We start from the raw sequence: 16,358 nt of genomic DNA, 5'->3' as shown, positions 1-16,358 counted from the left end.
TATCAAAGAAATAGAATTTGCTTTTCAGATAATTTTGTATATGGATTAAAATCGTTCTGTGTTAATTTAACGTTTGTGTGATTGTTAGATCGCATGCCTTTAGTTTGATTTTTTTAGATAACCATCTTCAGGAAGGTGAAAAATAATCTAATATTTGATGACGACGATGGAAGTGTGCTAAGTTGGGTCGAAATAGGAAACCATTCTTGACACTTGTGCTCTACTTAAATATTTAAAGGCGTTATGTGAAGTGAACAAGTCATTTCCTGAAGGTGTTCCTGCTTTTTTGCGGTTTTTGTGTTCGTATATTTCATGGGTAACAACTTGGTAAGTGTAATATTTTCTTTACGCATTTTGGTCATTTCAAAATTGATTTTGAACTTGGATCTAATACCTACAAGTCAACATATCATAGACACATTTAAAGAGGTTCCGTAATTTGATCATAAGATTTTCTGGCTAGATAGAATTTTCATCGCGAACAATAATCATGTATTTTGTTACCAAACCATTAGGATTGCTTAAAAACTATTGTTACGTGTGTACTTATGGTGTGTGATGGCAGCCCTGATTGTCAAGTTCATTTTTAATACCAGATTCATACTTCAAATAGAAGATACTAATCGTATTTCTTGAACAATTCTATCAATTAACAATACTATCAATTACCCGAGTCTTCTTTGAAAAAGATTTATTTATTGAAAACTTAGTAGTCAGAAGTCATACATAAATAATATTTACTTCATGGTTCTTAGTCTTTGAGTTGAGATCATTCTTAACCATTTTTGTTAGTTGAACATTATTACGGTAAAAATTTCGAATATTTCATGATAATTTCAGGTTTTTTGGGCTCAATGAATTAAGAAAAGGCTATTTCATTGAAAACAAAATAACATTCATACTCAATATGAAAGCAAAATAAATAATTTCGCTGTAGAATATCACAGCTTGTTGTTTGTCACTAATCCTTACTTCTCTGGAATGTGTGATAAACCCTAGACAAAAAGGATTTTACGGCGTCAAGTTGACCATTTATTCAATAATGGTTGTCATTTGATTTCAACTTAACTCTTGCAAAATTTTATGAATACACGCATATCACTCAGTTAGGTTCAGAAGGAGGGAATCTTTTGACATTGACTTGATAAGCAGCTTGCATAAAAGATAGGATCTTGCAAATAGCACATGTTACATTTGTCAAATGTAAAACCTTTGAACATTTGTCCTGTTCATTGCTTTACTGCGCAAGCGTCGTGCAAAATGAGGGAGATGACGTCATATCATGTTTAAATCGTGACGACAATATATTGTTTATTTTATGTTCAATATATTTCTTAAAATGAACAACGTGTTTAAATATTAAGCACACATGTTATACATTTGACATGTAACACATAAACCATAGGGTGGTCTTATCAGAAGCGTCTATTGTCAAGCGCATTTTCGATAGAAAAATTTTGATGTCTTTCGCTAATGTTTGATCTCTCCAGGTAGTGAAGAAGAGAAACCGTATCAATTAGTCGATTAACGAATAGATAACGTATTTTCCTGTATAACGATCTTAGCTTGATTTTCATTGGCTGCCATATTCTCCACACGTATGTTATAGAGATAATTACAACAAAAAAGCAGACAGCTGATGAGTTTTTCTTGGCGGAAAAAGTTCTTTGTATTTTATATTTACCAATTTAACTATAGCGTTCATCAAAAAAGCTTTCGCTTGGGGAAGCTTTAGTATAGATACAAACCATTTTACTTTTCATTCAGTAAAATCTATTTCGCAATTAAAGCTAAATTTTGGATATTGCCAATGGACATGAAGAAATGTAATGTTTTATCAAGATTTAGGCACGCTAATGTCGAAATTCATCCGTGTCGAATTTCACATTTGATTGAAAAACCAACTGGGTTAAATAAACATAAAAAGCTTTTTAATATCCTTTAAAAAATGCACAAACTCTCTAAGATAAAAGATAGTCAAAGAACTGCTTGTACCAAAATCAAATTTAGGGTTGTATGAACCTTATCGAATTTTGCGTTTGATGTTTTTGTACTTTTTTTGTCTTCTGTAATCTCATGGCCACGCTTCGGCGCAAGAACTGTCATCACTTTATGAATATCACGCTCTCTTCATGATGCAGAAATCATGCAATTTTGTCGGAACTTATTTTAGATAAAAACAGCAAGAAGTCGTTGCTCATAACAAATTTAGACTCAACACAAACTTGTCATCTTTCAAGTTCAGTCAGCTATTGAGATAATTATACGTTCCTCTGTTTTGTCGTTGGGTGAAAAAAAAAACTGGAAAAGTATTTTGTAAAAGGTTAGAAATATTTCTATTTAATAAAACTTCGAAGATTCTAAAATCTAAACTGGGATATCAATGATATCTCAGGCGATATTTCCATCCCTTCATTCAATTTTCAATTATATTTTAAAGAATATACTCATAAAAATATACTTATTTTAAAATGATAAATATTAGCAAGGTGCATTTGACTGAACTGTAGAATATCGCAAAGTAAAAGCATTGTGGTGCGAAAAATAGTTTTCTGGCTACTGTTATGTTATCGTTACTAAATTTTGAGGTGTATTTTGAGTCAAAATGCCGACTTAATAACAATAAATATGAATAATATTATACGAAACACTGAAATTTCCGCCTATTGATCTACCTTCAACCAGTTACCTATACTACACATGATCACGGTGGATGTTTTTACTCAGTGTTTTGTTATTGCTCGTTTCTGTATTTTCCCATGGTCGCTGTAATTATTTCATTGATTTGAAAGACTTAAATACATTTACATCATTTATTTTCTATTTTTGTTTTGTTTCCTGGTCAATGTCGGAAAGAATATAATTGAGTTTCACACTGAGTAAGAATTGTTCTTGTGTTTACCTCTCGTCAAGTACGCGAAGATTGTTTGATGGAGTTAAGAAAAATAAGAGTAGACATTAAAACTGCAGTGAGCTCATTATATTCTTTAGAGTTCAAACAGCGTTGTTACGGCATCATGCGGTCTGTAATCTTATTTCATATACATTGACATATTTCGAGCTTTTTCTTTGCTGAAACCAACATTGGCTATATGCTAAATGAAAAATCTTCAATCAGACAGACATACATCAGCTAATAAATGGCTGTATATTGAACTTTATAAAATTAAATCATTCAAAATGTATGAAGAAACCCAATTCCACATGACTGGATGAATTTACTTAATTGGGCGGCATTATTGATGTAAAGAGTGTCCCAGAGTTTGTTATATTTCGGTTTATTTTCACAATATGGAAATAATTCATAACTTAGCTAGCTTACTTAGCTACCTTATGTCACACTTGTGTGTAAACAAATACTGAATTGATTTTATTTGCCGTTTATAAACCTTTTCAATTCATTTCTGCTTTAGGACGTAAATCTGTCATTGCTATCTTCATTTTATTTATGATTTTAAAATATAGCTTTGTGAGCTTTCTTTGTTGTTGATTTTTTGCCTGTCTTCATCTCATTTTTCGTACTTTTTAACTGACTATATTCCGTCTTGTTTAAGTTTTTATAAGTCAAAATCTTTTCGCTTATTTCTCTATACTTTTGATTTTTTTTAATTAAGACATCTCGTGGTACAAAGATCAAATTAGAATCAAGCTTGCAGGAAGAGGTGGTTTTCAGCTTAATAAACTTTATAGACATTAATTGAAATGTCATAATGCAAACACAATTCTTTGTATAACAACGACTGTTCTTTTTGTTTATATAAGATTATCCAGACTTTCAATCTATTGTGTGTGTGAAGTCAATAATATGTATTTTCATTGTTGTGATGTGTTTGATGGAAATTTTCTGATTTTATCCTGTATTGGTGTTCGTAAACATTGGTTTGATTTCAAGTGAGTTGTTATCTTCCTGAAACACGTTGCGTTTTTTTCGTATTACTGTTTACGTTATAAAGAGGAAAAACAAATCTCCTGCTACATGTAAATCTTTCATCAATACTCGCTAAATTTTATTATTAACACCTTTTGTGGTGTTAGTCTAATTTTGAACACACACAGACAACGAAAATGGAAGGTTTGCGTTGGGACCAGTGTTGTCAGCAAAAAAGAATCGCTCATTTTCTTTATGTGCTTTGTATTTCTTTTACAGTTCAATGCGGCAAGATGGATTAGTTAGAAGTATTTGTAAAGCATAACACAATGCCTGAGAGATTTACCAAAGTATCAAGATGGCCTCAACCTCGTCGACGGTCAAGAAAAAATACACGAAACCATATCTTACATAGGTACGTCTGTCGTATGTCTGATTAAATTGTTATTGATTGATAATACCGCCAGGAGGGCAGGTATAGTAAACTTCTCTATAACAGGAAGCATATATCTTTTCATAAAACAAACTTATATTATGAAGAAGTCTCCACCAAAAGAATTTTTGTGTTATTTGTGAAGAATTAAGGCAAGAAATTTTGTCATAATCAAGTGGGGACTATATCCCTTGTTCTTGCTATGTTTTTTAATGTTTCAAAGGTCTTTTGAGCTAATTTGATTCAAGCATTTCCTCACCGGTTTATTTTTCCAAATGAGTTTCAGTCAACAGGAAATGCACATGACAATGGAACTTTAACTACTCAAAGTCCCAAATTAGTATTTTTACAAAGTTAATACACAAGTTCATAAGGAAGTCGTTTCAAAATAATTATATATCGAATGGATAGAATCGCTATTCAAGTTGATGCAAGAAAAGAAGAAACAATTTAACAGTTATCGTCTGCCATCTAACCACTGTTTCCAACCATGGTTCCAACCTTCAAACATTTAATCAAAGATCGTGGGGAACGCGCGTGTTTCCACGTTCATAATATATTCAAACATATTCAAACACCATTTCTCCAGAGACAAGTTCAGTGTATAAACAAAAGCAGTTTCTCGTTTGGAATTTTATATTTGAACGTTTAAGTATTATCTTGCTATTTTTATGTTCATTTTACATGCCAAATGAAAAAAATTTTCCTAAGAAATTACGTTCATGATGTCTATAAGAAATAAAACAAAATATCAAAATAGGTACGCTCAAATATAATATATTTGTAAGTACCGTACTGTAATTTTTAGACATTAGAAATGGGATATAGATTTGCTTTGTTCAAAATTGATGGAAATACGACAGAATTTGAGTTTAATGGTAACTATTTCTCTGTTTAGCTCTGACAAAGCACCATGGATGTCGGAGATTCAGGATAAAGGAGATTTATTTTATGTCGAAGAATATTTGGAAAGAGAACTTGATAATGCTCAAACTAAACATGAAGTGAATAGGAGTGAACTTATTAAGGAGAGTCGTTTAGGGGGAAGCAAATTTCTGGATCTTTTGCCTGGTAAAAGGAAAAGTAAACAGTCTTTAGACGCTGTTTCTGCTGAACCTTACAAAAAATATGAAAACAAAACATCTGCAAGAATAAAAAAATTGATGTCAAACTACATGTTAATCTTCCAAGAATTGGACCTTACAAAAGAGATGATTTAGAAAGTGTCCTTGGCATTATACCATTAAATGCCATTGATGTGAGTGACAGAGATGAACTCAATATTTCATACGAATATGGCAAAGATTCAAGAATTATTATTGCTGGGTTTAGTCCAAATGGACCTGCAATTTCTCACCATGAATTGGAAATAGGTAAAGATTTTCATCATTGTGTGTGAATTGCTAAAGAATGTTTGTTCAATAAGGAAATGTTTTTTAAAATTCATCTACAAGAAATTCCTTCAGAGCTTTTCTATAATCTCAATGGACATTATCTGCTTTGATAATTTTTTAAATTTTTTCTTTTTTCATGGAACAGTTTTAATTTTTTATTGACATTGTATAATGGTTGACTTTAATCATTTTAGGTGACATTATCCTTGCACTTAATGGCTTAGAGCTAAATACGAACAATGCTAATGCTATGCTAGGTGCTATACCTGGTTCAATGGAGGTACAAACTTTGCTTTTTCAATCAATGTAGAATGCAAAAATTTCAGGTGAATAATAATTGATAGTTATGTGATCCACATGAACTTATTATTATTGTTGGCAGAGTATGTTGTAATTTTATAATATTGTAGTGTTCATGAAATATTTAAGATTTTAATAATTTACAGAACTGACTACGTATTGTTATCTGTTGAACTTCAGAATATTTTTATAATTTCATTCCTACACAAGTGCAACATACGTACTGTTTACTTTTCATTTGCAATTCTGAATGTTTTTAGGTTACACTTAAAGTACAGAAACATTCACCTATTGTACCAGTTTCATTGATGGACAAATGCAGAATAACTAACGACAATCACTTGTTGAAAGTTGTCAGTTATCAAAATGTTGACAATAAAAATATTATCAACAGAAAGGGGTTTCATTATGGTGTCATGTTTCTGTCATTGAATATTTCAAGTGAAGATGAAGTTGAGAAAGTAAGGTTTTTATTTTGATCAATTTTTGCTTTTTTTTACAAACATGGGATACTGTTTTCTACTAAAGAATTTGATTTTTAAGGATGTCTTGTTTCAATATCCTAAAGATGCAAAGAAAATTGTTTCCCTGCGAGGAATATTTTTGACATTAGGTGATTTACTTACTTCATTGACGGGCTCATCACCATGCAGGTAAGTTTGGAGAAAATTTGAATTTGTTTTTAGTAAATGATCAAAAGGTTTAACTTTTTTTTGTTTTACAGTACAAGTGTCATAATTGATGAAAAATTGGTTCATATTGGATATTTGAAGTTTAATCAAGAAATTTTTATTTTAGCTCTTCCCTCATCAAGGTAACATCTGATACATTACTTACATAATATTTCATGCAGTAGTTAACAGCAATGTACTAGAATTGTACCTATGTGCAATATTTAATATTCCACTAAACATATTCTGTAACAAAAGGTTTTAGGTGAAATATTTACGTTATTGTCAACTTAGAATGCCATAATGTACTGCACAATCAGTAGCGTAGCCAGCCTACAAATTTGGTCTTGCTATGTAAATTCAGGTCATTTTTCATTTCTTTAGAAATCTATTGTTTTTACAGTAAGTGAACACAGAAAACTTTACATATCACGACCAAACTTGCAGGCTGGCTACGCTTGCAGGCTGTCTATGCTTGCAGGCTGGCTACACTTGCAGGCTGGCTATGCTTGCAGGCTGGCTACACTTGCAGACTGGCTATGCTTGCAGACTGGCTATGCCATCAAGCTGGCTGGCTACGCTTACAGGCTGACTATGCTTGCAGGCTGGCTATGCTTGCAGGCTGGCTATGCTTGCAGGCTGGCTATGCTTATAAGCTGGCTATGCTTATAGGCTGGCTATGCTTGCAAGCTGGCTATGCTTGCAGGCTGGCTACGCTTGCAGGCTGGCTATGCTTGCTAACTATTATAAATTAATTTTTTAGTTATTATTAAATGCAATACCATCTGTGTAAACAAAATACAAATAATTTATTGTCGACATTTTTCTGTGGTCAAAAAGAATGAAAAAAGTGTTGCAGTTTGTGAAAACCTTATCTTAGCTTCAAGCAAATACTTCAACTACCATAAAAACGTAAACAGTATAATTTAACAGATCAAAACAAGAGAAATGTCATGTTCAAATTTAACGCTGCACAAAGGTGCACAAAATTCATTTGGGAGAAATTAAAACTTAGCAAAAATGAATACAATAGAAATTGTAATATAATTAAGATTCACAATATTTTTTTCTTTCGTCACCACCATTTTTTTCCTTTCTTTAACTTTAGGGCTTCATTACTTCACCTAAAAATACTGATGGAGAATTTAAATCAACTTTTTTGCTTTATGTTTGGATCACTCTACAGGTTGGTGAGAGTTGACACTATTTGGTGTTGGTTGACACTGTGGTGTTGGTCATATTGACACTGTGGTGTTGGTTGTATTGACACTGTGGTGTTGGTCATATTGACACTGTGGTGTTGGTCATATTGACACTGTGGTGTTGGTCATATTGACACTGTGGTGTTGGTCATATTGACACTGTGGTGTTGGTCATATTGACACTGTGGTGTTATCATATTGACACTGTGGTGTTGGTCATATTGACACTGTGGTGTTGGTCATATTGACACTATGGTGTTGGTCATATTGACACTATGGTGTTGGTCATATTGACACTGTGGTGTTGGTTGTATTGACACCCAGTGAAAGTTGTTTAGACATATGATTTTGCTTAGCGCACTTACAATAATCTATTTTGATTCATTGTTATGTAAATGCCATGAATATACTTTCAACCTCTATATAAAAATTAGTATTATAAAGCTTACAGTGTCATTGGATTTTTTGAAAATTATGATAGAGCTTTATATATGATTGTCTATGACTGCTCAAACACTCCAGCTTTGTGAAAATGTATATTGTATTGAAATATTCAAGGCGTGTTATGTGTGCAAATAGGCTTTTTATGTTAGAAAGGTTAGAAGCTCTGTACGAACTTCTTGAAATGTATTACAATCAATGTGGTTATTGTACCAAATTGAATGTAGTAATTGGTGATGTATCACAATCAATGTGGTCATGTAAGCTTTTTAATTTTAAAATATAGCATTTTGTCTGTTAGTGATTTTTTCTTGCATAATAATTTTGGTTATTTATTTCTGTAGAGCATTTTGTGATGGTGGTAATACTTTACGTCTTCAACATTTCTTTTCCTTAATATTTGAGTTCATTCTTGGGGAAAAATCAATATTTAATGATTACCATAAGCCATTTGATTCAATAGAGGATTTTTTAAGCTGTACAAAAGCTGCTAGATGGCTAGATATGCCCTCACAAGCACAGGTAACTTCCTTGTAATTGATTGATTTCTTCTCTTATATAAGTGTGGTTAAATTTTTATAGCGAAAACCTGTTTTCCAACACTGTTCTTTCTTAGGTCCATATAGATACATGTTTGAATGAGATTGAGGCGAATGACTTTGAATGGGTAAATGTGCACATAATTGTTGCATTATCATAGTACATTATAATAATTTTTTTCATTATTTACCTTAACATAGGCTGATGAAATCTTTACAATGAGACGACAATATCTTGTCATTGGTTCATGTTTATTTTATAAGGTACATCCCCATTAATGCAAGATGTCATTAGTAAGGAAAATTTAACATTTACTTATCAAATAATATTTTATTTGTGTCTTTTCCCTTCATATTTGTTTTGATTATTTTTCGTCTCAGCTCCTCAATCTCTGTGTTAATTGTTATATGAATATGATTGTTTTTGGTTTTTATGCACACAGCTTAAAGTTTTGACATTGATTTGTTTTTAAAGTTTTTATTTCAAGACGTTCCTCTTCATTGATTGGCACTTCAACATAATGAGAAATGTCAATATAGCTTGCTTGACGTTGGTGAATGTTTGAAAACCAAAAAATCACTTCGACAATGTATTGGTTAATGGATATTTATTTTCAATTATTATGATTTAATTTCTATTTGATTTAATTTAAAGGGTGTTCTTATTGGCAATCATATCCCGCCAGAAGATTTAGAAGATATTGTGCTCTACTGTAGATTGCATTGTTTGTTTAACACATCAGAACAACAACGCTTAGCACAGTTGGTGATATGGAGAGAGGTCTCTGTTATTCATGAAGAGTTTTAGTTTATAATTACAATATAATTTAGCTATTAGAAATCTATATTGATAAATAATGATGATTTTTCACGAGCATTACTTATTGTATTTTGTTGATATTATATATCAAAGGTAGCTATAATGTTGCATGTTAACATTAAGAAATAATTATTTGCTAAAGGTGTTTTTTACGAAGAAGAAAAATATTCAACAAAATTCGCCGTTGGACATCCAACCACGAACTTTTCTTTTAATCATTGGATTGGTATGTTTAAACTTTTGGAATATTTTGTTATATTTCGGAAATAAATAATTTCCTTAATAAAAATGAATTATTCTTTGATATTTGACTAAGAAATCATCCTAAAATTTTTATAGAAACATTTCTTGATTTGCATTATCCTAGAAGCTGGTATTGTATCACAAAGGTAATATGGAAATTATTTTTTTTTTTTAGTTAACTAATCTAAAGAAAATTGTACTTTGCTCTTTCAGGGCCGTTGGCAATCCTGGTCCTGATCCATATTATATTAATCTTGCTAAGAATATTTTATATGAAGTAGAAAGTTTGGGCATTCCTTCAGCATGTGAATCAAAGTATGTATGACAATTAATTAATTGTTTGTCAGGTCAATGTTTTTTACCAAGAGAAAGAATTCACAAATGAAAGTCTTGACTGCAAACCTCAAAGTCTGGGATGATTTTATCATAAGGTCATTCCTTGAACGTGGTCTACACTTTTTTGTTGTATTAACGTTTTGCGATATTAAAGAAAAGTTAACAATTATATTGAACACTAAGTGTATTTCTAACGCATTTGCGAAACTTGAAAATAATCTATGTATAAAATGAAATCTATATACTGAAATCCTCGTATACATAAATCTATGTATAAAATGAAATCTATATACTGAAATCCTCGCTTCGTGCATGTATCTCTGAATATATACAACTGATCACTAAAAGGTCTGTTCAAATGGTTATTTTGCTTTAGTTTGTCAGTCTTTAATTTACGCCTATGCAGTTTAAACAAATTTTACAAAGTATGAACAAAAGATTTCGTAATTGCAGTCTTCAAAACGATGCTGGTCCTCCTACAGTATTGGCTGACCATTTATTGTTAAATACAAAATCTGGCTCTGTGGACAAAGTGACCAACAGCGGAAAGGGAAAGACTGTGGGTTTAGCCGAAAATTTCAGATCTTCAGGTTTGTATTGCAAAAATTTGAACTACAGCATTCCGACTTTTCTACCGTATTTGCTATGCATGTAAAATCTTTAGACCAGTTGTGGTAAGGCATTTTGATTCTTTTTTTCAGGTCTAGATGAGATAGATTCAGTCAAATCTGATCTTAGTGGCGGTAATGTTGGAACAGTTGCTTCACCAGTTCATCGAAATCATACTCATCGCGAATCTAGTTCTTCAGATGGCTCTAAAGTTGCAAATGGCAGCATTGAAAAAATGAACTCAAGAATTAATAAATCAGCGTTAACTTTAGCCAAACTGAGAAAAAATACTGAAGATAATATGGAAGTAAAATTAGGTTTTCTTAACAAGTATGTACTATATAAATAGAATTGTTTTTAACTTTTATGTTTGCTTAGATACACTTTCAGATTATCTTTCCTGTTTTACGAATAATTTCAACTTATTTACCACTCAATTTGCTTCAAATTGTACATCAGTACGTACATCATATCTTACAAATTTTATATTACAGGCTTTCTTCAGGCGAAGAAAACACAGTATTTCATTATATTGTGCATAATACCTTTCACGGAATAGTCATGTCTCCGTTTATGACAGCGTCTAATGGAAAACTCCACGATGAAGTTCTTAGAAATTTCAATAAAGCGTGTCTAAAGATTAGAAAGCATTTTCGGCGCCATGTGAGTTTCAAGCAAACTATGGTTTCATTTTTCTCAAAAAAAGTTGTTTAGACTATACTTATACTGTAAAATTTGTTGACTAAAGAATTACTTATGTACATTATAGATGGCAGTAGACGACAGTAAAAGATGTAGCAGTGACGTTTCTACGAAGTTTATGTCTACCTCAATTGACTCAATAAATGAAATGGGAATACAATTTAATGTAATGGATTACAAGAAGAAGGATCCTGTTCTAAGATATTGGGTTAAAGGGTTTGTTTCGTACTTCGAACATTCTACATTAAACATTGCCGTTTTGAATTTTGTTATTTCTTTTGGTTGTAATATTTTCTCAATTTTAGGAGACTATTTACTCATGAGTGCATAAAAGAATTTTACGTCTGTTATCAAGATTCTGCAGCACAAAATATGGTTGAACTTGCTTTCAAGCTTGGTTTTGGTACCCCTATTTAGTAAGCAGTAATGATTATATCACCATTCATAGCAGACTTGCAGGTAAATAACCACATCAACATTGATGTATAGTCAATAACCACATCAACATTGATGTATAGTCAATAACCACATCACCATTGGTGTATGGTAAATAACCACATCACCATTGATGTATGGTAAATAACCACATCACCTTTGATATATGGTCAATAACCACATCAACATTGATGTATAGTCAATAACCACATCACCATTGGTGTATGGTAAATAACCACATCACCATTGATGTATGGTAAATAACCATATCACCATTGATGTATGGTCAATAACCATATCACCATTGATGTATGGTCAATAACCATATCACCATTGATGTATGGTAAATAACCACATCACCATTGATGTATGGTAAATAACCATATCACCATTAATGTATGGTCAATAACCACATCACCATTGATGTATGGTAAATAACCATATCACCATTGATGTATGGTCAATAACCACATCACCATTGATGTATGGTCAATAACCACATCACCATTCACATATGGTCAATAACCATATCACCATTGATGTATGGTCAATAACCACATCACCATTCATATAATGTCAATAACCACATCACCATTGATGTATGGTCAATAACCACATCACCATTCATATAATGTCAATAACCATATCACCATTGATGTATGGTCAATAACCACATCACCTTTGATATATGGTCAATAACCACATCACCATTGATGTATGGTCAATAACCACATCACCATTCATATAATGTCAATAACCACATCACCTTTGATATATGGTCAATAACCACATCACCATTGATGTATGGTCAATAACCACATCACCATTTATGTATGGTCAATAACCACATCACCATTTATGTATGGTAAATAACCACATCACCATTCACATATGGTCAATAACCACATCACCATTCATATAATGTCAATAACCACATCACCATTGATGTATGGTCAATAACCACATCACCTTTGATATATGGTCAATAACCACATCACCATTGATGTATGGTCAATAACCACATCACCATTCATATGTCAATAACCACATCACCTTTGATATATGGTCAATAACCACATCACCATTGATGTATGGTCAATAACCACATCACCATTTATGTATGGTCAATAACCACATCACCATTCATATATGGTCAATAACCACATCACCATTGATGTATGGTCAATAACCACATCACCATTCATATATGGTCAATAACCACATCACCATTGTATGGTCAATAACCACATCACCATTCACATAGGGTCAATAACCACATCTCCATTGATGTATGGTCAATAACCATATCACCATTGATGTATGGTCAATAACCATATTACCATTCACATATGGTCAATAACCACATCTCCATATGTAGCAAGTCAATGCATGGCAATAACCAACAAATGACCAACATATTTAATATTTATAAAAAGAACAGATGCAGTATCCATATGTTATATTTACAAGAAATATTCATAATTCTAACTATATAGATCATATATTCATAATTTCTTACATTATGTAAGTGAGCTCATTATGGAATTTAACTTTAAAATTTAGTAAATTTTTAATCATTGTATATACATTATATTTTTGTTGAATAATGCATAATGTTTAAATAGTCTGGTTAGCCAAAGTGTACTAATAACTTGCATTTACAAACTACCATTATTAATGCTGTGAGACGTATTTAAAACATCTAAAACAGTATATTTACTACGATATCAATTACAATATCAAAATAACATGCCCCCCCCTTTTGCATTAATGCAACAAATAATTAGCCTCTATTAATTTATTAAAATAGCTTGTTATATATTTAATGGCTTAATTGAGCCATAGTGCAGCTAATTTCCCAAAGACGATGCTGAATATCTTGATCATATGATTCTTCACTGGATTGAACTTCTTGACAGTTGTCATAGTAATGTCCACCAGAGCCTTCTAGAGTAGACGATGTTGCCACAAACAGTGAAGTATAAGCACATTCTGCAGGACTCTATAAATGTTTTGAACACAAAATATTTTTGTTGATTGGTCAGTAATTATGTAAAACATGTATAGTCATTGTTTCCTTACCTTAAACATCCACGAAAACAAATACTTCTGAACTGTGAGAAGAAGTTGTGGTACATTATGAAATAATTCAGTATTACTAATCCCAGGATGCAATGCATTTACAGTCACATGACAGCCTTCAGCCAATATTCTTCGTTGCAATTCATATGTAAAGAGTATGTTTGCTAATTTACTTTGTTGATATGCTTCATAAGGACAGTAACTGCTCCTTCAATGATGGATAAAAAATAGAAATGAACAAATTGAATCATGGTTGTTTACTAATCAAAAATACAGGGCTATTTGCAAAACTTATAAGTCTTGTGGGGTAATTGCTATAGTAAATTAGCATGGTTAACTGAAAGAAACTTAAATAAAATCAAAAATACTCCCTACTTATCATTAAGATTGTCAAAACTTAAAGTTCCATAACGATGTGCGTCTGATGAAACATTGACAATTCTTGAATAATTGTCAGATGAACCAGTACTAAAGACAACAAAAACATGGGAAAATGTTTTACTTACAAAAAGGAATGAAATGCTATGGTAAGTTTAAAATTTGCAATGGTCATAAGTTATAAAATGTTCAACATGTTAAACTTACTCATTAAGAACATCTAATAATGATAATGTCAAAGCAAAGTGGCCAATGTGGTTGGTTGCAAATTGTAATTCATATCCATCTTCTGTTTTTTCAAATGGAGTAATCATCACAGCAGCTAAATACATCACAAGAAACAAAATTCAATGTCATGGTATAAATAAGCACACTAGATAATAATGTGGTAAATTGAGAAACATTTATTCTGTCAATAAAAACATAAACATTTCTTGTACCGTTATTGATTAAAATATGAAGTGGAAGATTTCTTTGTTTGAATTGAGAAACAAAATCTTTGACTGACGATAATCTTGCAAGATCCAATTTTAAAAAATCAACTAAAAAAAATGAAATTATGAAGATAGTAATGAGACAAATGTTTTAGAAAATGGTAGTTGCAACCTTTAGCTTCTGGAATTTCTTTCTTAATCTTTTCCATTGCTAAATTTGCTGAAACACTTGATCTGCAAGCTAAAAAATAACTAAACACAAATTCAATTCACACTAAATAAAAAAAACAAAGCACTTCTTTACCAAAGATAACATGAGCACCTAGTTCACATAAACCTTTAGCAGTTTCATAACCAATTCCTTTATTTGCACCAGTAACTATCGCAACCTTTCCATGTTGTTCTTGAAGATCTGGTAAAATACCATAAAATGACATTATTCTAAACATAAAGCTACGATTTGTTAAAAATTACTTTACTATTTCCATCGTTGACATGAAAAAAAAGAGAATAAAATCTAGAAAGTATAAAAGTAATGTGCAAATGATTTCCGCATTTTAGGGTAAACTAAATTTTTGGTTAATATTTTGACAAACGAGCAAAATGATCAAAGCTCACCTTGAGGAATAACAAGAGTTGTAAAATATTCTGTTAACAACTTTTTCACTCCACCAAAATAAGTCGTATAAGAGGCAGACGTAAATATCCTTGTTCCTTCCTTGGTTTCTTCGCTAGCCATAATAAACGATGAATAACCTCGTAGTGACTTATTTCCATCTGCCATAATTACAAATATGTTTTGACATTTCCGACTATAGTCTTTGGCCTGAAAATGTGTGAAAATCATGAACTATAGTCTTTGGCGTGAAAATGTGTAAAATGCATAAACTATAGTCTTTGGCATGAAAATGCGTGAACTATAGTCTTTGGCATGAGAATGTGTGAAAATCATGAACTATAGTCTTTGGCATGAAAATGCGTGAAAATCATGGTCTATAGCCTTTGGCATGAAAATGTGTGAAAATCATAAACTATAGTCTTTGGCATAAAAATTTGTGAAAATGATGAATGATAGTCTTTGGCATGAAAATGTTTGAAAATCATGAACTATAGTCTTTTTCATGAAAATGTGTGAAAATCATGATCTATAGTCTTTTGCATGAAAATTCGTGATCTATAGTCTTTTGCATGAAAATTCGTGATCTATAGTCTTTTGCATGAAAATTGATGTAGTATAGTCTTTTACGTGAAAATTCGTGTACTATAGTCTTTTGCGTGAAAATTCGTGATCTATAATAGTCTTTTGCATGATAATTCGTGTATATAGTCTTTTGCATGAAAATTCGTGATCTATAGTCTTTTGCATGAAAATTGGTGTACTATTGTCTTTTGCGTGAAAATTCGTGATCTATAGTCTTTTGCATGAAAATTCGTGAACTATAGTCTTTTGCATGAAAATTCGTGAATTATA

The 16,358-nt window shown here is 31.6% G+C and overlaps 2 protein-coding genes across 2 annotated transcripts; one reads left to right on the top strand and one right to left on the bottom strand.

Moving 5' to 3' along the window:
* The first annotated feature begins 227 nt into the window (after window positions 1–227).
* LOC124445847 (protein inturned-like) lies at window positions 228–13,626 on the top strand. The gene is given in 21 exon segments (XM_046996634.1): window positions 228–327; window positions 4,148–4,283; window positions 5,200–5,453; window positions 5,456–5,674; window positions 5,890–5,975; window positions 6,256–6,456; window positions 6,539–6,648; window positions 6,720–6,809; window positions 7,775–7,852; window positions 8,654–8,831; window positions 8,926–8,976; window positions 9,050–9,112; window positions 9,504–9,629; window positions 9,811–9,894; window positions 10,008–10,057; window positions 10,125–10,226; window positions 10,701–10,837; window positions 10,949–11,186; window positions 11,351–11,519; window positions 11,626–11,774; window positions 11,864–13,626. Coding segments are annotated over 20 exon segments (2,583 nt in total). The 5' UTR covers window positions 228–327; window positions 4,148–4,197; the 3' UTR covers window positions 11,976–13,626.
* Window positions 13,400–15,643, bottom strand: LOC124445849 (dehydrogenase/reductase SDR family member on chromosome X-like). Its single transcript, XM_046996635.1, has 8 exons — window positions 15,506–15,643; window positions 15,192–15,299; window positions 15,060–15,128; window positions 14,894–14,995; window positions 14,661–14,775; window positions 14,451–14,543; window positions 14,076–14,283; window positions 13,400–13,995 (listed from the first exon to the last, which is right to left on the bottom strand). The coding sequence occupies exons 1-8, from the start codon at window positions 15,624–15,626 to the stop codon at window positions 13,816–13,818; spliced, it is 996 nt and encodes a 331-aa protein (XP_046852591.1). The 5' UTR covers window positions 15,627–15,643; the 3' UTR covers window positions 13,400–13,815.
* Window positions 15,644–16,358: the final 715 nt, after the last annotated feature.

Source organism: Xenia sp. Carnegie-2017, unplaced genomic scaffold (assembly GCF_021976095.1).
Source record: "Xenia sp. Carnegie-2017 unplaced genomic scaffold, XeniaSp_v1 HiC_scaffold_22, whole genome shotgun sequence".
In the NCBI taxonomy this organism is placed as follows: Eukaryota; Metazoa; Cnidaria; class Anthozoa; order Malacalcyonacea; family Xeniidae; genus Xenia; species Xenia sp. Carnegie-2017.
The sequence above is the reverse complement of the archived record's forward strand: the minus strand, read 5'-3'. Positions and strand labels throughout refer to the sequence as shown.